General features: G+C 38.0%; 1 protein-coding gene across 3 annotated transcripts; it reads right to left on the bottom strand.

Moving 5' to 3' along the window:
• Positions 1-1961: 1961 nt before the first annotated feature.
• LOC127570422 (chromobox protein homolog 3-like) lies at positions 1962-22405 on the bottom strand. 3 transcript variants are annotated; one of them, XM_052015989.1, is made up of 6 exons: positions 22269-22405; positions 20905-20985; positions 15780-15921; positions 13410-13575; positions 8407-8504; positions 1962-5246 (listed from the first exon to the last, which is right to left on the bottom strand). In XM_052015989.1, the coding sequence occupies exons 2-6, from the start codon at positions 20954-20956 to the stop codon at positions 5117-5119; spliced, it is 588 nt and encodes a 195-aa protein (XP_051871949.1). In that variant the 5' UTR covers positions 20957-20985; positions 22269-22405; the 3' UTR covers positions 1962-5116. The 3 variants fall into 3 exon arrangements, with proteins under 3 accessions (XP_051871949.1, XP_051871948.1, XP_051871950.1); XM_052015988.1 differs by having other exon boundaries at positions 22184-22312; XM_052015990.1 differs by lacking the exon at positions 20905-20985 and having other exon boundaries at positions 22184-22283.
• Between the last annotated feature and the right edge of the window lie 250 nt (positions 22406-22655).

The raw sequence follows: 22655 nt of genomic DNA, 5'->3' as shown, positions 1-22655 counted from the left end.
GGGGAGTTTATAGTATAGTCTCAAGAAAGTAATCACCCCATTTTTACTTCTACTCATGTGGTCTCACTGGATGTCGCTCCCCCCCCCCCCCCACCCAAATGGGATATTCTCTAAGTACTACTGTGATGTTCTCCCTAATCAATAGTGCAACTGCCCTTCCTCTCTTACCTCCACCTCTGTCACACCAGAAGCATCGGTTCCCCAGAACACTGAGCTGCCAGTCCTGCCTGTTGCCCGACCATGTTTCTGTAATAGCTATATCACAATCACATATCCCTTACTTATGAGGCTTCTTGTTCATCTGCCTTACCTGGGAGGCTTTTCGTATTTGGTGAGGCTGTACTTGGAATGCAGTTTAGCCTACCAGACCTTCCCCACTCCCTGTCCTGTTCCTGCCAGGCCTGCCTACTGGACTTGCTTGCTTTGAGCTCTATATTTGCCTTCACTTTCTCATCTGATACACTACTGCTTTGGGTCCCTTTCCCCTGCCAGACTAAGTTAAACTTCCCCTAGTATCACCAGCAAACCTTTCTCATTCAGATGCAATCCGTCCTTCTTGTACAGGTCACCAGAGCCCCAGAAGAGATCCCAGTGGTTCAAATAACTGAAGTCTTCCTACCTGCACCAGCTCTTCAGCCAAACATTCATTTGCCTTATCCTCCCATTCCTACCCTCATTAGCACGTGGCACAGGGAGTAATCCTGAGAATACAACCCTAGAGGTCCTGCTTTTGCCTAACTGCTTATAATCACTTTGCAGGACCTCATTTCTCTTCCTGTCTTTGTTGTTAGTACCAATATCACCATGATCTCTGGCTGCTCACTCTCTCCTTTCAGAATGTCCTGTGCCTGCTCAGAGACATCCTTGACCCTGGCACCAGGGTGGCAACATACCATCCTGGAGTCTTACTCATGGCCACAGAAACACCTGTCTGTGCCTCTGACTATACAGTATGCTGTCACTACCGCTTGTCTACACTTCGACCCTTCCTGTTCTACAACAGAGTCACTGATTTGGCTGCTGCCGTTGCTTTCCCCCGAGAGGCCATTCCCCAACAGTATCCAAAAAGGTTACTGTTAGAAAAGAACCACAGGCACCACTACTGCACTACTTGCCTTCCCCTCCTGGCTGTCACCCACCTATTTGGCTGAACCTGTTGTGTGATCACCTCCTTGAAACTCCTGTCTATAACACTTCCTGCTTTCTTGGTATGATCCTCAGCAAGTCCAACTGCTGCTTCAACCAATCGATGCGGTTTGAGAGGAGCTGCAGCTGGACACACTTCTGCAAAGATAGTTATCAGGGGTGCTTGACTTCTCCCTCATCTCACAGTAGCATCCCACTCCACTGACTGCCATTTCTATACTACTGGCTTAAAAAAAGGAAAGACCATACCTTGACCTACTATACCTTGTCACTTCTCAGCCTCCTTCATCAAAGCCTTTGCACTTGGTCCTCAAGCATTGGGAAAAGTAAATGAATATTAGGTGTACACGTTGTGAAAGTATGAGAATGAGCTTCTGATCACTGGTCACTTAAACTCTGTATCTTACTCACGCTCTGATCTCTCTGTCCAGTGAAGTTCAACATAAGCACCTCATCTTATTACAGGCAATTTTAGATAATGATTTTGCTTTTTCCATTTATTCTTTCTGAGCCATCTCGTTTCTTTACTTATCCTATTGCTTTCCCTTTGATCCTCCTTTTGTCATTTAATCTCCCTTGCCATACACTTCACTGGATTGTTCCTGTTATTCTTTCCTCCCCTCTTCCCTATTTTCTATACCTTAAAATCTTTTTTTCTTGTGCTGAAAACGGCGATACTGAAAGTAAATGAGTTGATCTAGAAAAGATGACAATGTAGTTTCATTTGTGGCATTATCCATTTGGGACCTGAATTGTAAAGGATAAAGCTCCAAATACACATTACTGTTTATTAGATAAACTTCTGAGCTCTCGAGTTTTTCCAGTCAGGCTCATGTTTATTGTAATGTAACAAAATAAGAAGATAAAATGTACAGAAAATGCTGTAAATATCAAGAGGCCTGTAAAGCAAAAGAAACAATTCTGATTTGATACAATGCCTTTAAGGAAAACATCTCAGGGTGAACCACTGAGGTGCAATTACAAAACAGAGATCCTGATGACTTAGGATAATTCAGGTGTGGAACAAAGGACACATGAATTCATGGCATAGACTTGCAAATCAATTGGCAAATTAGGACCATGGACACAAGGAGAAAGACGGGTGTTGAATAGATTTGAGACCAATATTTCCTGCAAAAGTGGAAACATTAACATTGGTGGGTGGGAGCAACACTGTGAACCTTTAAAATCTGGGCAAAATTTGGACATAATTGTGGGTATATAGTGAAAGATCGACTCCACTGGTGGGAGAATAGGGAACTAGGATTGCAAGGTGGACATTTCCTGAGCTGAACTCTCCAAGAAGCTCAACGGCTCTTCATTGCAAATAATTAGAGGTGGCGACTAAAGTTTAACCTTGAAGGGAATTGAATTAATATTTGTCAGGTAGGAATCAGGTAGAATCTGGGATACAAGAGAACCGCTATAATTTCTATCATACTTGGTAAATTTCTGCACAGCACTGCTATTTTCAAAGGCCATTAAGCCCATTGTGTCCACAATGGCCAATAAACTACCTAGCCCAATACCAACAGCAGATTACAACTCCCCAGTTACACTTCTGATTTTTAAATGTGGTTTCTGACAATTTCAGGCAGTGTTTCAGACTCCTGGCACTTTGTGGATGAAAAATTTCCTACCTTCCATCTCTAATCCTACCATCCACCTCAAGAACCCATCCAATCTTCCTCAAAGTTTTCCAGATGTAGCAACATCCTTATAAATCTCCTCCGTATCCTCTTCAGAATATTTTTTCCTTTAATATGGTGAACAGAACAACAGGCAGTACTCAAATTGTGGATGTTAGTGAAATTAGACCCCAGCAGATGCACAGTATGAAATGCTGCTCAATGTGGCAATGATTGGTAATATAATGGGCTTTCAGAAAATGCCAAGGTAGTTTAAACAATGAGCTTCTCAAAAATAATTTGAAGCCTGAATAGTGACAGAAAGGTAAAGGGGTAAAAATGGATTGGAATAGGAATGTGGGGATGCAAAGATGAGATTGATCAGACGTTAAAGAAGGGGGCCTGTAGAGTGAAAAGAGACACAAGTAATGAGCTAGAGTTCAAAATGCCAGTAAAATGCACACAAATGGAAAGTGAATTTGGGTTAGACTAGAGATGCGACTGGTACACAAATCTCTCATTGCGGTACATGAATCAAAGATATTTAGTCAGTACACTTGATACCTTAAATTTTCCCATATTAGCTAATTAATCAACTGTTACTCCACAGGTGTAGAAATACTAGATCAACAACAAACACAAGGAAAGGCCCACAAACTCGATAGAAATTTGCCTTTTACTGGAGTCTCCCTTTACAGGCCCTGTGAGTAAAGACACCGACACTTGGTCTGTCCTGATTGATTGCCTAATAGCACCCCAGCCAAAACATAACTACCATTATCTTATTGAAAGGTGAAGAGTGCACAAAGGACCAATGGCCCACTCCTGCTCCCTATTTTATGTTCTCCTTCAATGCTGTAATCATTGAGATTCTGCAGCAGATTTATAGCTCTATTAACTCAATCTAAACTGATCTAGAACAAGTGCTAGAAACACTCAGCATGTCAGGCAGCATTCCATGCAGAGAAAGGATAATGACCCTTCACTAAGATTGCAGAATTGAGAAAACAAATGTGTTGTAAGTTTCTGTAGGGTGGAGACCAAAATTATCTAGGTGACAATGCTGTTGGAGCCAACAGGCTAATAGATGAATGAGGGCCATTAGGGAGGGAGCTGATAAAACATTCTGGAATTGAGTGATGCACAAGATACAGCTCAGAAAATGTGTTCCATCCAATTTTTCACCCACTACTGCATATTATGCCAGGAATGTTTGATGATCTTACAAGGAATAGAACTCCCATCTTTAGCTCCAGACACTTCTTGAATGTATGCAATAAAGAGAAAAAATTTGTATTCAAAAAGACAAAATAGTTTTATTAAACATTTTTTTCCTCAGCAGTTAACAAGAAACTAATCAACATTACTAAAGAACCTAGGCAATACACATACAAGTACTCAAAGAAAAACAATAAAATCTGAATTTATAAATAAAAATAGTTCAGGTTTCAAAATTAACCCATGTTCCAAAGCTGGTCAGAATTCTGTAATTTGAGTATGTTGCTGCGTCAGCTCAGCATTAGAGCAGAAGTTGAGTTGATTAGTTATTTCATGATCACATCATGTTTCATAGGTATAAACCAAGGGCTTAGAATAGTTATAGCTTTAACATACAAGTCAAATGGCATCGAGGAACCTAATCAAGTATCCAAGTTTCAATTCAGCAGCTGCATAACAGCAGACTCATTGAATTTGCATTACTTGATCAGTTTCACAGTTTGAACCATTCCAAAAACCAAGCGAGCTCCAATTCCATAGAAATAGTGCACGTCAAGTTATATTTTAAAATCACACATTTACAAATACCAATGAAACTTTACAACAGTGACTTTAGAAACAGGATATTAAAGTAATTAAAATAGCCAGAATAATTTGCTGAGCCAAAGATACTGCAAGTTGGAACTTAAACACTTGCTCAGATGAAGCCTGTGTGTTACTTTTCCTACTTGCAGTTTAGTTTTTAAAAACTTGACAATGTAAGCAAACAGGTACACAAAAAAATTGATAATATGGTGAATGGAGTCTAACCTCAAATCCTCATGACAGATTTAGTACAAGCTTTTGATGATGCGCAAACAATTTTCTTGGTAAACAAGACTAAATTACCGCCAATAAAATGAATCAAAAGTACGTTTGATATTTACGCATTTAATCAATGTATCCCAATGTTCCAGGTTCAATGCACAGGTCGGTTCAAATCACTTGCAGTCAATGGGCATAAACAAACTGAACTTTATACTTCAAGCGCAGGTTTTTAAAACTTGGGGCAGTAACAGTACATCCGAACATGAATAGACTCAAAATTTCTCCACAATATCCTTCAGTTATAGTGCATCCTGCAGTTAATTTTCCTCATCATCTGTAGAATAGGAATGCCATGTCAATCTCTCTTCATAAAATGCAATCACAACCTGTGGACACTTAACATTGGCTTCCTTGGATGGGACCAGATCTGCATCATCAGAATCCTTCCTAATGGGGAGTCAAATGAGAAATGTTTACACAATGTTTAGCTGCAAGTTGAGTTGATTAGTTATTTCATGATCACATCATGTTTCATAGGTATAAACTGAGGGCCTAGAATAGTTGTGGCTTTAACATACAAGTCAAATGGCATCAAAGAACCTAATCAAGTATCCAAGTTTCAAAGTTTCAATTCAGTAGCTGCATTACAACAGCAGACTCATTGAATTTGCATTGCTTGATCAGTTTCACAGTTTGAACTGTTCCAAAAACCAAGCGCACTCCAATTCCATTGAAATGGTGCTTCCACCAGCCTTCGAGGAAGAATTCCAAAAACCCAATACTCGCAAAAAAAATCACCTTGCATCTTAAAATGTGCAATTCCTTCCTTCCTAAACAGTGACCCTCTAGTTCAGATTCTCTCACAAGAGGAAACTTCCAAGACTCATCAGGATCTTCTGTAACATTGTTAGCTTTTCACATTATATGCTGCAACTATATGCTGGCCATTTGCAAATCGTGTACTAGAACACCCAGATCCCTCTGTATCTCAAACCATTGTAATCTCTCACCATTTTGATAATATGCTTGTGCTTTTACTGTCAAAATTAACAATTTCACAATTTTCCACATTATACTCCACTGGGCAGATAATAGACAAAGATCTATATCTTTTTTTAGCCTATTTACAATTTATTTTCTCGTCTTTGTGCATTTAACTTTGTCATGAATATAGTGAATGTGGGTATCTGAGTTCTGGCTTTATTTCATGAAAATAAAATATATTTTCCATTATAGATGGTAATATCCTTCCCACTGAAAAAAAATTGGTAATATCCCCACTATTTGGTTATCTATGCCCAATCACAATCATACTAGCTATTGAGAGTGACATATTTTTTAAACTTTAATCATCTGTTTTGAATTTAGCTAAAATGAAACAGTAAAAATCAAACCCAAAGGTGCTCAAAATATTGAAACTTCCTTCATCCACATACCATGTAGATTCTGCAGTAACAAATTTCAAAACAGACAAATTTAAGTATAAACAAAACATTTTAAAAAATGATTACATTTATCCATTGAGACCTTAAAATTAGTTGAAAATCTTACTATCTCCCAAAAGTCTGGACATGTATTTTGCTTTCATTTTAGCCTTCAGCCAAGATGGAATTGGCTGAATGTACAATGTGCTGATTAATTTCCCCTATGTATATCAATTCTACAATTCATTTAGAATTGCTGTTCTCTTAGATTTTGCCTCCATATAGACACCTATTTAAATTCAGTCAATCCCTAGATGAGCCACTTCCATACTCCTTTGCTCCCACCAAAGCCATATCCAACCAGTATTATTGCCTGCCGTGCTTCAAGTTGAAAGAGTGAGGGACAAATGATTCTGGACCAAGGTAATCCACTAGTTCCTTTTTAACTGTCAACCACACCATCTCTCACTACTGTTACTCAGCTTGTGGGCCCACATTGTCTGGTTCCATTCTCAATTATCCATTCACAGCTAGAAAATTATTTGTGATGACTTCCCTTCTATGCCCATACTTGCATCTCCTGTCCAAGTATCTTTCTTTGGTTAGCTCCTATTTTACAACAATGTACTACCTCTATGTAATCCCAATTCTATATTGCCACCTCTCTTTAACGCTTTCATTATTTCAGAATGGTACAACATTATGCAACAGATGAAAAGAAATTTTCTCTGGTCAAATGTTAAACTAAAACCATTGTTTTCAGTATCTGCAACACACTCTTGAGCCAGTGACACCACCCCTGACCATGACAATTATCTGGTATAGTAACTGTTCATAACCTTGCATCGCCTTTTCTTCCGAATTGAGATTTCAATCTTTCCCACTCTTTCAAGGACACCCACTTCCACATCTGTAACAGAGTCCACAATGTCACAGCATCTGATGCTGAAACCCCCTCAATATTAGTTATACCTATATGTGACTATTCTAATGCACTTCTGCCTTAGCTCCATTAGCACAGTAATCCAAAAATCTGCTACTCATGTTCTGACTCATTAATCAATCCTGTCACCCCTCACTCTTGCCTTTTGATCTCTGACGGCTCAATTTTACATACTTGTTTTCAAATCCTATTGTGACCTTTCCCCTTCCAATCTCTAATTCATGTACCCATATAGATTATTTTCCTGGATATACAGTTTCACAAGGGCAGTCACCCAAGTAATCCACTAATTTCATTCTCATACTGGATAGTGATTAGAACAGGGAGCTTTCCCCTCAACCTGACCAAGGAAAACAAAATCAACTGCAACAATCTACCACCGAATATTCTACTTGCATCTAAATTGCATTCTCTCAAGATGAACTAATTCAGCAAAGCCACAAATCAAGATGTAGGAATTCTAGTCTGTGTCTAAGCAGTTCATTATGCAGCACATTTTTCTGCATCTATCCCTCTTTCAGGCATTCAGAAATTTTAAGGTAATGGAGTTATGGTTATGGCTTCATTTTTGCAATTTCCATCAAACTTGTGTATAGGTCATTAAAGAAATAAAATATCATGAATAAAAACTGTGGATGCTGGCAATCTGAAAGAAAAACAGAAAATAATAGAAAGACTACAGGTCACACCACATTTGTCAAAGGAAAAACAGTCAACATTTCTTTTTACAGATACTGCCTCATCTGTTGAGTCTTTCCAGTATTTTATGTTTCTGTCATGTATAGGGTAGTTAGTTGGGCATTTGCCATCTAGTTGCACAGCAACATTTCAGAAGTGTGAACTCTAGTTTCTCCATGTTTAACAAATACATTTTGATACACATTGTATTCACAAGAACAAAGGAGGAGAGAAAAATATAAATGAAAATATTGTTTATCCCTCAAAAAGCGCCATGAATGTATGCCATTTTCACATTAGCCGGTACACGAAACTGTACTACAAACCTTCTAGTTACTCTCTCTGCCATAGTGCTGCAGAATTTCACTGGATAAAAAGCACCAGGCTTTATTTTTCATCTCTGCACTGAGATTTCTTCATAAGTTAGTACTTCTGTCTATTAGCCTTAGCCATCAGATATAACAGTTTAAAAAAAAAACAAAGTAGATAAAAATGGGTCAAGAAAGAAATTTAATTCTCAACATAAATGGAGAACTAGACTAACTCACAACATAGTCCTTACCATTTCATCAGAAACATCAATTCACCACTTGAGTCAGTTGCACCAATGATGCGTTCTGGTTCCAATCCTCTTGCAAAACCTCTTGGCTGATTATCACTCTTCAGAGAAAAAAAAGTTACACATTTGCATTCCTCATCAACTAAAGTTGTAGAAAACAAAAGTAGCAAAAGACAGACTATACAAAGTCATGCAAAATACCCAAGGTGGTCCAAAGACAAGTGAATTAGCAGTATTGGAGTTGCTGCTCAGGAAAAGTGATTTGGGTTTGAATGAAGAGTGCAGCCAGAGAGATGCATTCAGCTATAGACATGATTAAAAGAGATTGTATCTAATTTGCCATCCAATTTTGAAACAGAAAATGCCACAATACATTTTCAGACAGTAATTTACAATAACTGGAACAACCAGTATACCTTCTAGTCATTTTCATGTCCTCCTCTGCACTAATCTTACTCAAGTTAACCAGCTTTGGTTAGATCACAGCCAAAGTCCTGGGCAGTTCTAGGTTCATCCTGAGCAAGGACATACAGTATAGCCCCATGTTACAGAGTGGTTGATTGCTTAAAAACCGTCCATATCACAATTTTCCATAACGCAAACCCTTGACAAAATTTGTTTCTTTCCCAATGTGTTTATTTAAATATTTTTCTCACATATTCTATAACAGTGAATTTGTGTTCTGAATTTCAATTCTTTTGGTAGCAATTTGTGAATTCCATAAGGATGAATTTCCATTACCTAAACTGCCGTAACATGGGGCACACTGTATTAGCAATGGCAGAAGTGTAGCATAGATTCACTAGAATGATACCTATTCTTCTATGGTTAAATCAAAAAACATTAACAAAAAAGGGGGTTGTATTCCTTGGAATTCAGAAAGACATGGAGTAATTTGATCAAAGTTATCAAATAAAAAACGTAGACACAAACTATGCAATGCTTGGAGAATCTAAGACTACAGTCATGATCCAAATATTGGAACCAGACCCCTCAACTTCTATGCAGGTGGAGTAAGAGATTTCTAAGTCTCCTTCAAAGATGAGAAATGATAGAAATAAAATTAGAAACTACTCTAAGATTGATACATCTATATCATCCAAGGTATCAAGGGATATAAAGAAAAGGCAGGTATATGGAATTACAGAGCAGATCAGACACAAGCAACAACAAGCTCAGCATATCAAATGATCAACTTGCGTTCTGATGTTCAAATAAGCCATTACGTGTTATTTTAAATCCACTCCCAAATTCTTGCACTTTCTATTCAAGGAACTATTTTCCATCTCTCCCTCAACATTCTTCTCTTTTCCATTTTACTAACTCAAAGTCCATGCAACCTTCTTGTTTAAATGACCACAAATCTTTTACCAAGTGATGGCACTTGGTTGTTTTAAGGTAAACAATCAGTTTAATCCCTTTCTTCAGATTGCACTGTTCTTCCACTCTTGCTTAATCCTAGCAAAAATAAACTACCAGACACCTAGCATAACTTTCCACCTTATGGTTTTTCCACTTCAACATCTTCTGACCACTTCCTTCTTAAAAAAAAGCCACCCATGTTACCATCACCATGTGACCTTCGGAAAAGAACAGTGCCATTTCCCCATTCCAACACTTCAGCAGCTTCCCTTATATTTTCGAGGTTCCTCCCATCAAGTTAAATAATGCCCTAACTATTGCACCCCACTATTTAAGGTTGAGGACATCAAACTCAGGGGTATAATCTATCTTCACATAAAGCATGGAATATCAAATGATTTCATAATTCATTAACTTCAGATGATAATTCAGAAGCATAATTTATCAACCAACTATTCATATCAAATCCTTCTGCTGTGTCTCCCCACCACCCAAAGAAGGGTTCTAATCCATGAGATTTATGTCTGAATTCCCACTCAAGGTAACTTATATCTGATGAACCACTTACTTCCAACTCCACTGCCTGACAATCACCAAACTTATTGCTTCATCATATCTACCCTACACCAGCATTTCTTGGTCCTAACATAGTTAATGCTCTAGAACTCTCTCCATAGAAGATTTATCATCTTAGTACTTGAATAACTGACACTTATCCTGAGACCATGCCTGTGTTCTGGACCACCCAGCAAAAGAAAAACTTTGTAAATAGTTTCCCAGTCTTGTACACTTCAATGAGATCATATCTATTCGAAATTCAAGGAAATAAAGGCCAACGTTGTTGTTTTTAATTGTCAATCCATCATTCCATGAGTAAATTTAGTGATTTTATGTTGCACAGATTGCAAAACAAGAATATTCTTCATTGTGAGTACCATAAATGAGGTCTCAAAACCCTTCCCCCTACCCTCCCAAAACAGCATATTGTCCCATCTAATTCCACTCAATTTCAGAAATACTGGGTGCAATCAGCCAAATACTTTGCTTCCAGTGAGCAACTCTACAGGATTGTCCCCTTGAGTGTAGCAACTATTTTATTTATTTTGCTGCAGAGTTTTAACTTTAATTAAAAATATGATTAATCCAAAAATAATTGACCATTTTGCAAAATTTTACTTAAATTACTCCTGGAGTTGCAAAATTATCTATCGTTAAACTGTCCTTGAATACCTCAATTATAAATCTCTCTCTCTGAATTTCAATTTTCTTCAGAGACATTAATAGGCGAAGGGAGTGAAGAAATTGGCCAAAACCAAAGGAGCTCATATTAAGAGAAGCAAATAACAATTCTGTCAAAGAGCAAGATGGAGAGGCAGAGCAGCTTAAAGAGAAAATTTCAAAGTATAGGACCCAGCCTGCTGAAAGTGCAATTGTTGGTTGGGAAAAAGGTACAAGAAAAATATTTCCTCCGCATCATCCTTCAGCACAAATGTAGCCAAGTGAATTTTCCCAATGCTTGGCTCTTCTGCTCCAATTCCATTATCACACATAATTCTCCGCTCTGGGCATAAACTATTAATCTTTCATTAGCTCCATGTCAGATACTTTTGCAAGCTGATTAAGACCATGTAAAACCATGGTAGCTGCTCTGACTTATCATCAAGTTGAAAACCACAAACCACATCTGTCACCATGTATGTTTGCCTCCAACCAGATCAACATTTAGAATTAAAATGTCTTGCTGGCCAGCTTCTAACCACAATTAATTTTCATAACTTCACTGTTACCTTTACTACCTGAACTAATATGTAACAAATCTAAAATGGAAATCTACTTGATCATTAGCATCCTGCCCCTCAATGTTTTAGACAAGAAAAACAATGCAGAAAAGTTTAACTTTAGCCCTTCCCTCATCCTTGTCACCACTGATGGCAAAGCATACCTTTCTTCCCAACACCACTGTAACTTTTAGAATAGTCTTCAATCCTTTCAATCTCTTTGCACCTCAGCTAACTTTAGAATGCAACTTTAAACATTCTGCATTCCACCAGCGACGAGAAACCACCACTAGCCATATCTTCTCCTTCCCACTCCTTCCTGCATTTGACAGGGACCACTCCCCTGACAAGTCCTTGGTCTGCTCAACCCTCCCTGACACTTGGCACTTTCCACTGCAACCACAGGAGGTCAACACTTGTTCTTGTACCTCCTCCCTCACCACCATCCAGAGACAAACAGCCCTTTCAGGTGAAAGATTCACATGCACCCCCTCCAATGTCATCCACTGCAATCAGTGCTCCCAATGTAGCCTCCCCTACATCAGCAAGGTCAAGCACAGACTAATTGGCTAATTTGCAGAGCACCTGCACTCTGCAATGGCCATCCTGAGCTCCTGGTGGCATGCTATTTTAACTCCCTTTCCTATTCCCACACCAATCTGTCTGTCTTCTGCCTTCTCCATTGCCAGGATGAAACCCAACGCAAACTAGAGAAACAACACCTTATATTCCACCTGGGTAATCTACAACCCAACCCCCCACCAACTTCTGATCCATCCCCAGTCCTTCCATTTTTGTTCCCCCTCCAGATCCCCAATCACCCATTTTTATCCACCTCCTACCCATGCAATTTACTGACCAGATTCACCACTCCCCACCTGGTTCAATCTGCTTACTTTGCCTTTAATGGTTTCCATCATCACTTTCCTTGTTTATCAGATTCCAACATTGGTGGCCTTTATGTTCCTGCTTTTCCTAGCTGCTTCCACCGTCAGCCTCCCCTCCCACCTGGCCCTATCGGCTTTTTTTTTTGGCCTGCCTCCACCTTTCATCTCCCAACTCCACCCCCACCATCCCCACCACCCCCCCCCCCACCCAAATCTGGCTCCATCTGCCCATCATACTTCATCCATCCTCAGTCCACCAATCACTTCTTTATACTGGCCATCTTCCCTGTCCACTTTCAGTCCTGATTAAGGGTTTAGACCAGAAACATCGACAATTTCATCTCCCCCCCCCCCCCCCCCCCCCCCCACAGATGCTGCTTGACCCGCTGAGTTCCTCCAGCAGATTGTTTATTGCTCCAGATTCCAGCATCTGCAGTCTCGTATCTCAACTCTGCATTCATGTTTTATTTTAAATGCATCTTTTAAACACACTACTGGTGACTTGTTAATTTCACCATAAAAAGTGAGAAAATAAACACAGTAAAATTTTAAAATTCATGTACAACTCCAAATTTCCAAGTTTCAAAAGTAAAAAGAATAAATCAAATTAGCTATGGTGTTAAGCAGGTGGTAATAAGATGTAAATTGGCAGCAGACTCATAACATGAATTTATACCATCTGCTACATTCTTCCCAATTGACTAGTTTCTCACTGGTGAGGTGGAATGGGAATAACTAAATGCCGAGGGCCCAAAGTACATCAATACAGACCAATCTTGTGCACCCATCAACTATACACTAGAGACATGGCTAAGGAGCATAGTTATTATTTGTCTTCTTGGGTGAGAAATAGTGCAGTAAAGGACAGTTTGACAATGAAAGCCAAAGATAATTTCTATCACTTTAGACCCATGAAATAAATGCTAATTGCATCGGTTGATTCAGTTCTGAAAGCATAAGTACAAAAACAGTCCCTTACTGGATCCTTTTTCTTTTTTGGCTTGTTTTCTTCACTCTCATTTTCAGAGACAGATTTTCGTTTGAATCCATCAGTACGCTCCTTGGTGGCCTTTTGGGAATCTAGAAACTCCTGGATCAATTCTGGACAATCCAAATTGTCCTCTGGCTCCCACGTATTGTCAGCACTAAAACAGATTCATATTAAAGTAAATGCTTACTCAAAATACCATGAATGCCATTAGATCAAGCAGATTGAAAATAAAAGTAAAAGCACAAAGTGCAAGTCCTACCAATGTTCTCTTTGCATGGGATAACCATGTTGAATTTGTGCCCAAGTCAGTTATTCAGAACAAAAATGCAAAGAACAATGGATACAAAATATTAGAAATAAATCCAATTTCACTGTACCCCTCTCAAGTACATGGCATGTTTTATCTACATGCACTGTACACACCCAACCCCTTAGACTCTAACCTTGATAAAACTAAACTCCTACTAATATGGCAATATAGCCAAAAGATATTTAGTGCCTTTAAAAATAAGAATAGCATTCAAGAATTGACGACATAATTCGTCCCCTTTATAAACAGAATAATTCACTTACTGTACAATGGCGGTTTAATCTTTATTCCTTTTATATTCATTAAGGCCAATTAAAAAATGCATTCAAATTGGAAGCTCACATGACATTCCTGGGATAAATGTGAGATGAACATTCACTTTTAGATTTAAAGTGCCTAAACAATCAACAGCAGACACTAAGCTACTGGAAAGTTACTGTACTATCAAAGACCTGCTGGAAGTGTACATGGTACAAAAAGGATTACTGAAAAAGCTCGAATCTTATTGTGCATTGGAATATTAGGTACACTTGACTCCATTAGCGACACCAACCTGATTTTAGTGTTGAATAGACATTTTATGAATTGAATGATAAAAGAATACGAAATCTGAATCTCAGTTTAACACTAGCACTGTTGTACAAGTGCCATAACTCTTTATCAAAGGACATCTTTATTCCCTGTCCTTTAGGAACAGAACCAAATATAATTACATAGGATAAGGTGTGGAAATAGACCATTCAACCCAACCAATCCACCTGAGCCTCTTTCCTCATCTAAATCTATCAGCATTGCCCTCTATTCCATCTTCCTCATTTGATTCTCCACTTTAATGCATCAACACTATTCCCTTCAATCAAGTTCCATGTCACCATCAGTCACATGATTCTCTATTAGCCTTCTTGATAACTATCTTAATTGGGAATAACATAATCAAGGTGTAACCTTTCTTTCTTAAAATTATGACAGGATTTTAAAGATCTATTACTCCTCAGCAACCCCCTACCTCAACAGAAAACAAAACCAGTTTGTTCATCCCTTCCTGGGATCTTTATCCTCATATTTCTGGTAAAATACTTAAGCATTCTCTGCATCCTCTCCAGTGCTTTTATATTCTTCTTACATGGCAAACAGAACTGTAGGGAGTACTCCAAAAATAGTCTGTCATGATACAGATTTAACATAATTTAGCTACTTTTAATTCTACCCCTTAAATTTTATCCCTAAGGCTTTGTTTGTTCATTTCCCAAAATGGCCTTACTAATCTGCAACCCAACTTTTGGGGACTGATGCATTTCTGTGAAATCTTTTTGTGTCTCTATCCCCAGACCTTTGTCCTCCAAATGCGATCTCTCTATTCCTCCAATCAAAGAGTATTCTCTTACTTATTCATTTTGTACTTCACATGCTGATTATTTGTCTATTCAACAAGATTATTAAATGTCCTCCTGAAATCCACTGGTCCTCCCAAGTATTTAATCTCTCTCGACCAACCCACCAATTTGATATTATCTCAAATTTAAGATTTATGGGAGCCAGATGTTGCATCTGGAGTGCATGGCTCAATTATACCATTTTGACTACATGAACATTTCTTTTAAGCAAATTGGAATAAATATGATCCGCGTGCAACTTTTTAAAGTGTTATTAGTAGCTTGGTTCATTTCCCTCAGTGCTGTGGAATCTGTCTTCACACAAGAAAGGATTTCACAGCACCATGTACTGCAACATACTGTGAAACCACTTCCACTCAATAATCCTGCAACATGAAAGAAACACAATGTCAATGGACATTGAATTTTAAGGTCAAATATCCACAGGCACAACAGAAGCTATCAAATGATTTGGGGTTATTTTAAACATGTATTAGTGCCAGTGTGGTACCTTAAAATTATGACAGCGTTACCAAATTTGATTTCGTTTCCAAACGAATACATTTTGCAGATTACTAGATTTTTAGAAGTATGCCCATTTCACTATCCAACATTAAAACAGAAAGTGAACTTTCAAACAGAGTAACAGATTGCCTTCACAGTAAAGATCCTTACTCTGTAAAACCTTTCCATTTCAAAAGGTATTCAACTCTTCCTTGTACAACTCGTCTGTCTAAGACTCTTTCAACAATATATTCTTCAGGCTGAACATCTTCAGACTTTTTTGTCTTGCTACCTTGTTTCTTTCCCATTTTAGCTGAAAAAAAGGATAAGATGATAAAACACAAAATATGCACCAACATAATCATTTAAATACTTACTTTTAAACTTTAATGTAAATTAATCTAAACATCCATTTAGTCTATATTTCCCAATGTTCACCTTTAGCTTACAATCAAGTCCAAGCTGAGGGTGGAATTTGGATTTCAGAAGTATACCAGTTTCCTCCATTATAGAGCATGCTTACATCATGGCAGCAACCAACAAGCAATACGGGAGCTGTTGAGGTTTCAGCATAATGGCTTGGCCATGAACTGCAGTGAACTGACCACCAGCAGCTCCTCAAATCCATGTACTGCAACTAATTAGTCTTAAAGACAAGTGCTTATACAAAAGCAAAACTGCAGGCTTGCAGGAATATTGCAGTTTGTGAAACTGCAAGAACATGAGGAAAAATGCACTAATCAATTAAGGATGCTATACCAGGTGGCTTAGCAGTTGGTAAATGGAAAGTGTACAAAAGCTTAAGAACATGTGATTTTCAAAGTAATCTCTAAACATTATTTTCTGTAATATTTCTTCTAGGTTTTATACTAGTTTTTAAGATCAACTCCAGCCCTTAGTGTATGGTTGTTCTATCTTTAAATTGATTGCAAATCAGGTGATTGGATCATATCTGCACACATAAACATACAGGCTTCTTGAGGAATTGAAACACAAGATTACTATTTTCTCTCCCAAGTACTGTAAAAGAATCTCTCAAGGGAAGAGGAAATGACTTTTTTTAAGCAGTCACTCTTACAACAGGTCTATATATAAAATAACAAGCACAAAGAAAAGCAAGTAGTTGAAAATAAGTACAAATGAACATGCAAGCGCTAATGATGCATCAACCCGACTTGGCCAAATGAAAAAGGTTTCTCCCCACATAAAGTCAATATTAAAAAATGTAAATGTTACAAAATGTTGACTTTCAAAGCAGGGGATGCAACACCCAGGTAGGCCATGAGATATTTTAAAACAAAAATGGGCTGCTATCTCAGCTCCTTTAAATAAATGCCACTCTGTAGACCTGAGAACTTGGGTAAAGTAGGTTGCTGAAAGACAGACTGAAAACCACTGTCATAAAATGTAAATCACTGAGGTTTCTAATTTGATAGGCTTAAAGCTGCTTGATAAGAAAGGACTATCAGTAAATGGGACCAAAAATCCTACCAGTTTGGATCATACATGAAATTCTGATGGACAAATGCAGTATTTGCTTTGCTTGTAATATTAGTGAAACATCTCAGAATGCAGTGATTTTCTTGAGTTAGTATCAAGTCTCATCCTTACTTGCCTCAAGGGTATTTAGTGTCAGTCACATAAAGGCCAGACCAGCTAAAAGTGGAGGATTCTTTCTCCTCCAGATTTGAGAGAAAAGTTTTATTTTATTTATAAAATGCTATCAGCCCACAACCAGCCAGATTGACTTCCCTGCTGGTCAGTGGGATTTGAACAATTTCTGAATCACTCAGCCACCACTCTAACAATAAGGTTGCTCTACTGACTTGTTCCTCATCCCATTCACCCACAAATGTATATACACCCCAGAGAGAAGAATGGGCAACATTTTTCATCAACCTGTTACTTGATTTTTCTAAATAACTGCTTCTGATACCACCAATGAGTACCTGGGAATTCCTCAAATGGCATTACCAGGAAGTTTTACAAGAATTCACTGGTCACTACTCTAACTGGCCAGAGTCTTCAAAAAATCTTTTTGAAGGCACTAAACCTTAATTTTATACACTTTAAGAAATCTAATAGTGGGAGCTCAAGTATTTTGTGACACAATCTGATGTCATGAAAATGCTTTTAAGGATTTAGAGAAATGAATGCAGGTTTCTGGTAGAAGACAAAAATACTATTAAAATAGCATGTTATAAATGCTGCATTTTTTTGGTTCTAGTGCTTAAAACTGTGCATAAAGAAGTTGGTTCTGATATGCCATAAATGCTGTGAACAGTCCATGGGGTGGGGCTATGTTACCAAAGCAATGGATTGCTGAACTGGCACACAAACTTGTGCATAAAATACAAGTTGAAAGCGTGAATTTTCTTAACCGTTTTACCACACAAGCTGGCATGCTATTCCTATGTTATTTTCCAAATATTTCCTCAAAGTTCTAGTCCAATAACAATTCAACGACCTGGAATAAAAATAGGAAACACGGGAAGGAGAAGGTCAGACAGCATCTGTGGAGGGAGAAGCAGAATTAAAGTTTCAGATCTTCTCTCCACCAAGGATGCCTGACCTGCTCAGTACTTCTAGCATTTTCTCTTTTTATTTCTGATTTCCAACATCTGCAGTCTTTTTAGGTTTTTGATCAATGTGCCAAAGAAGTAAAATTGATGGGAAAGTAGGGCAGAATGTGATCAGCAATAGATCACGGTAAATGAATCACGAATTGTTGGGTAGCCTGAAACAAAAGTTAGGTCACCATGGGATTTACTGGTCCACAACCAGACTACAGTTTGGAAAGATTGGGTTAATCCAGAAAACAGCTGAGTTTAAGAAGCTATTTATTGGGCAAAAAGGAAAAAAAGTAAATAACTCAAAAGATATCTGAATCTGATCTTGGTGGTTTTCAAATTTTAATTATTCATATTGCACATAATTATTTTCAGATCAACTTAACTTGTTAGAACAATTATATACGGTACATAGAACCAACAAAACAAAAATGCCAGAGACATTGGTGTGCAGGAGGGTTTAGCAGAAAGGTGAAAATTGGTCTACAAGATTTTAGCATGATATTGTTAGTACCAAATTAGAGCAGTTTTGTATTGAAAACTTGTGCTAGCTTGGAATAGCTTAGAGTATCCATACTTCTCATCAGGACCCCTCTTGTAAATGTATTTGTAATCACATATCTGGTTTAAACATTACTCAAGTCTCAGAAGCAAAGTAACTCACTGTACTAGTGCTATTTTGACCACAAAACAATCTAAATCCATTACTCGAGGATCTAAACTGAAAGCACATTTCAGAGCACAAGTGTTGCACAGGACAAAAATGAAAATTTAATCTCTTGCTTAAACTCTGCACAAGGTTTCAAGCAATGCCCTTGGGCTCGAGAAGGAGAAACTGGTCCATCATGCTCCCAAATAATATTCATTTGTTACCTCTAGTGAAAGCATTTATGCATACAGAATAACAATGCCTGAACTGAAGTCAGTTGCAATGCTTCATTTCTTCACTCCCTTCTGCTCTAAACCCCAACTCTGTCAGTCACCAGAATCAATATTAGCATTAAAAGAATATTTCTTATTGTTAACAAGATGACCAAGAAGCAACAGCTGGGGAACTCTACAGCATTTTCCTCACCTTACCATCTTTTTACAGACAGAGGCCTACCACAACCATTTATGACAGAACCATACAACAATGGGTGCAAAAAATCCAAGGCAACTTCATAATTCATGATGATTAGCTCACTAAATTAATGCACGAAACAGTAGAGCTGTACAAACCAAGTTGTTGGTTTGAATACAACCTGTGTTAATGCAATTTGTAAACGATACAACCACCTCTGGTTTCAGCTCCCAATAGCTTTAAATGGATTCCCAAATGCATATCGATATTAGGCAGGACAGACACAAGGTTAGCTACAAGGCACTTTACAGTGTGGATTCTAAATGACTACAATCAAAACACAAATGGTCACTTGAATAAAGAATTGGAGTACAGCCATATATAGTACTCAAATGAGGCCAACAATTATTTTATTATTACACAGAAAAGGGAAAACAAAAATGGAAATACTAAATAACAAAAATTATTTTGAAATTTAAATCCTACAGGATATTTTAAAATCATAACATTGCTACTCAGTCAAAAAGTGAATTTTGATTTACGACTAAACCCAAAACACTTTCTGCCATCTGATCACAAAGTTGGGCCTTTCACAGTTAACACATTTTAAAATCAAAGGGAAAGGAATAATCTAATTTACCTCCCATCCTTTTGGAATGAAAATAAAAAGGGTTGTGATAGCTTGTCCAGTGAACTATGCAAATAACTGATTCTAAAAATAAAGCTGTCAGTTAATACAGGCTTTCCCAATTACAGCATCAGGTTTATTATCACTGACTTATATGTCTGAAATTTGTTGCTTTGCAGCAGCAGTACAGCACGTCACACAATATAAAACGTAAAAATCTTGTTTCTACTGATTTGTTGTGGAGGGGAATATTGACACTGACTGCAAAACAGGTAATGTACAGATTTTAGCATTTTTAGAAAATATTCTATAATTGTTCAGATTCAAGTTAAAATCTAGGAGTAAAAGCAGGCAAGCAAGACAGGATAAGTGGGAAAGAATTTCACACTTGGATTTCAGAACAAAATTAAAACCAACTAATCTGTTTAAAACTAATTTTAAACTATACATATAAAATTTGGTTTATTACAGCTTGATGAATGAGAGCACATTATGCACACACATATACCCTCAGACAATTTATCATATTTTTGTTAAAGGTATTAATATTGTTCCAAGATCATACTAAGCATATTTAAACAGATAAAATCTAAAGAAATAAATGAGCACTATTTCCTCACTGGATGGTATTCCCCACTAACTAGGTCCTTGTCAAATCCTGGATGGATAATTAGAATTAAAAGCTTTTCCATGTTCCAAGTTTAGCAAATCTTTAATTCACTAATATAGTCTGCTAATTTGCAAGCTTTTTATCAAGTTCAATATTAATAGTGGCACAATAGCTGCAGCTTTGGCATAGTGTTGAATGCATGTTGAGCAGACATGGTACTCTAGAACAAGTTGTCAATCTCATTGTCCTCAAAATGGCAGACCTAGCAAACAAAACAGCATGAGTTCAGGTTTTCATTCTAGGGCCTGGGAGTTTACAAACAAATTTTACTCAACACTGTAATATATTGTCAAATCATCATAAACTGTAAATGGGATATAACATGATGCATTTTCTTTATTATTTGTAAACATGGATTAACTCACTAGTAGAAACAAGGCTAATAGGAGAAAAAAAGGAATCTTCAACCGTAGTCATCTTCTACTGCGTATCCGCCTACTCAAGCCCTAGGAAAAAATAATCAGCAATTGCTCACATATAAATAAAGTCAGCATTTCAAACACTTACATTTTGGTGTAATCAAGACAGTAACAACTTTAAAAACCTGCTTAAATTCTTTAAATTCTTTAAATTAAAAAGGGATACATGGTGCAAGATGCCAAAGGTGGTTACAACTGGCTGTGGAGCAGTCAACTTCACGTAAACACTCCAACAAACGTAAACAGGCCAAAACACCAAATTAACGACTTTTATGATTCAGCAGATGTGCATCTAACAACTCAGGTTTTTTAAAAACAAACTCAAGATAGAAACTGAAATGTGCCACATATAGAAAAGTACACAAGACAACATTAAACTTTTACTAATTCTTCCACCAGAACTACATGTTTGCAACCATTAACTATCGACTAAAAACCTTTTCTGCGTCATATTAATGTTCCCTCCCCCTCGGAAATCATAATCCGAGTTCAGTCTATGGTTTACCTCAAATATGAGTTTGGTTTGAAATTACACTAAATTGAATTCTTCTACATGGTAAAAAAATTCCTTTTTCCATAACAGCACATCCAAATCATTAACAATGTCTAACCTAATGTCTTAAGTACCCATTATAGCAAGGTTGCATTTTATCATACCAGTCTGCAAACGAAATTTATTAACCAAGGAATCATTTTACAGTACTCGACTTCCGGACATACCCAGTTATGCAATGGCCTTAATTTTTTTTTCTAAATTAAATTAGCCTTACGAGAAGGCACATAAAACGAAACGAGATAGTAAGAACATTTTAAAAAGTATCATTTAACCTAAACAACACTGACGTCAATACCACAGGATCAAAGGTGAAAGCAAATTTTCTAACCACTAGGCTTAAAGGACAAGATCACCAGCCCCAACAGAAAAAGGGAAACTGTAAACAAAACTCCTGCAAACCACTACAACAAGGCGCAGGCTCAGTTGCTGCTGGTACAGAGATACCCTTCGGTTGTCGCCTAGGCACAAGCACACGGAGAACTCGGGGCCTACACTCGATTTAACAAAAAAGCCAGAAGTTTTATCTATTCGATAACCGAGGCCCTCAGGGGGAACGTCGTTGCGGCGCGGCTTCAGGGAGCTCCGGTAGCGGCCGCAGCCGGTGAAGCTTTGATGGCGGCTAGCTAGCAAGGCCACCGCCGCCGCCTGCCTGCTTGCCTGCCGCCCTACCTGCCCTCTCCTCTCCTCTCCGCTCTGCTCCACTCCACCTCTCCTCCTATCTCCTCTCCGCCGCTCGTCTCCGCCACTCACTTACTGTCCCGCCAAAACCAGGCGTCAGCGCAGTGCGCAGGCGCAGCCTCAAGCCCCGCTCCCCCTTGCTGTTTTAAAATTTTAATTCTTCATTAACGACCAACTAACGCTTGCCTGCGAGTGAAAGAAGCGATTCCGACTTCTTTGACTAGAAATAAAGAACGAGCAGATAAAGCACTCGTTTGATCCAGACTTCGTGATTGTCACGTGACGTGGAATAAATTTTGGGGAATCAGTTGGCGAATTTTTTTGAACATAATTTGATTACTTTAAAACTCCTTATCGATGGAGAAAATACATGGCTTGACATAGAAGATTTTATACGTGAGAGTAAAATGTTATTTTAAATTGCGTCATCCCGATGGCGCTTCGGTATTTTCCGTCAAAGGCC

The sequence above is a fragment of the Pristis pectinata genome, chromosome 5 (assembly GCF_009764475.1).
Source record: "Pristis pectinata isolate sPriPec2 chromosome 5, sPriPec2.1.pri, whole genome shotgun sequence".
Lineage (NCBI taxonomy): Eukaryota > Metazoa > Chordata > Chondrichthyes > Rhinopristiformes > Pristidae > Pristis > Pristis pectinata.
The sequence above is the reverse complement of the archived record's forward strand: the minus strand, read 5'-3'. Positions and strand labels throughout refer to the sequence as shown.

Coding starts and splice junctions, on each gene's coding strand:
- LOC127570422 (XM_052015989.1), bottom strand. CDS start 20,956: ATGACTACGGTTGAAGATTCCTTTTTTTCTCCTATTAGCCTTGTTTCT. Junction 8,505..13,409: donor CAAAAAAGAAAAAGGATCCA/GTAAGGGACTGT, acceptor TTTTCTCTGAAG/AGTGATAATCAGCCAAGAGG. Junction 5,247..8,406: donor TTGATGTTTCTGATGAAATG/GTAAGGACTATG, acceptor ACTCCCCATTAG/GAAGGATTCTGATGATGCAG.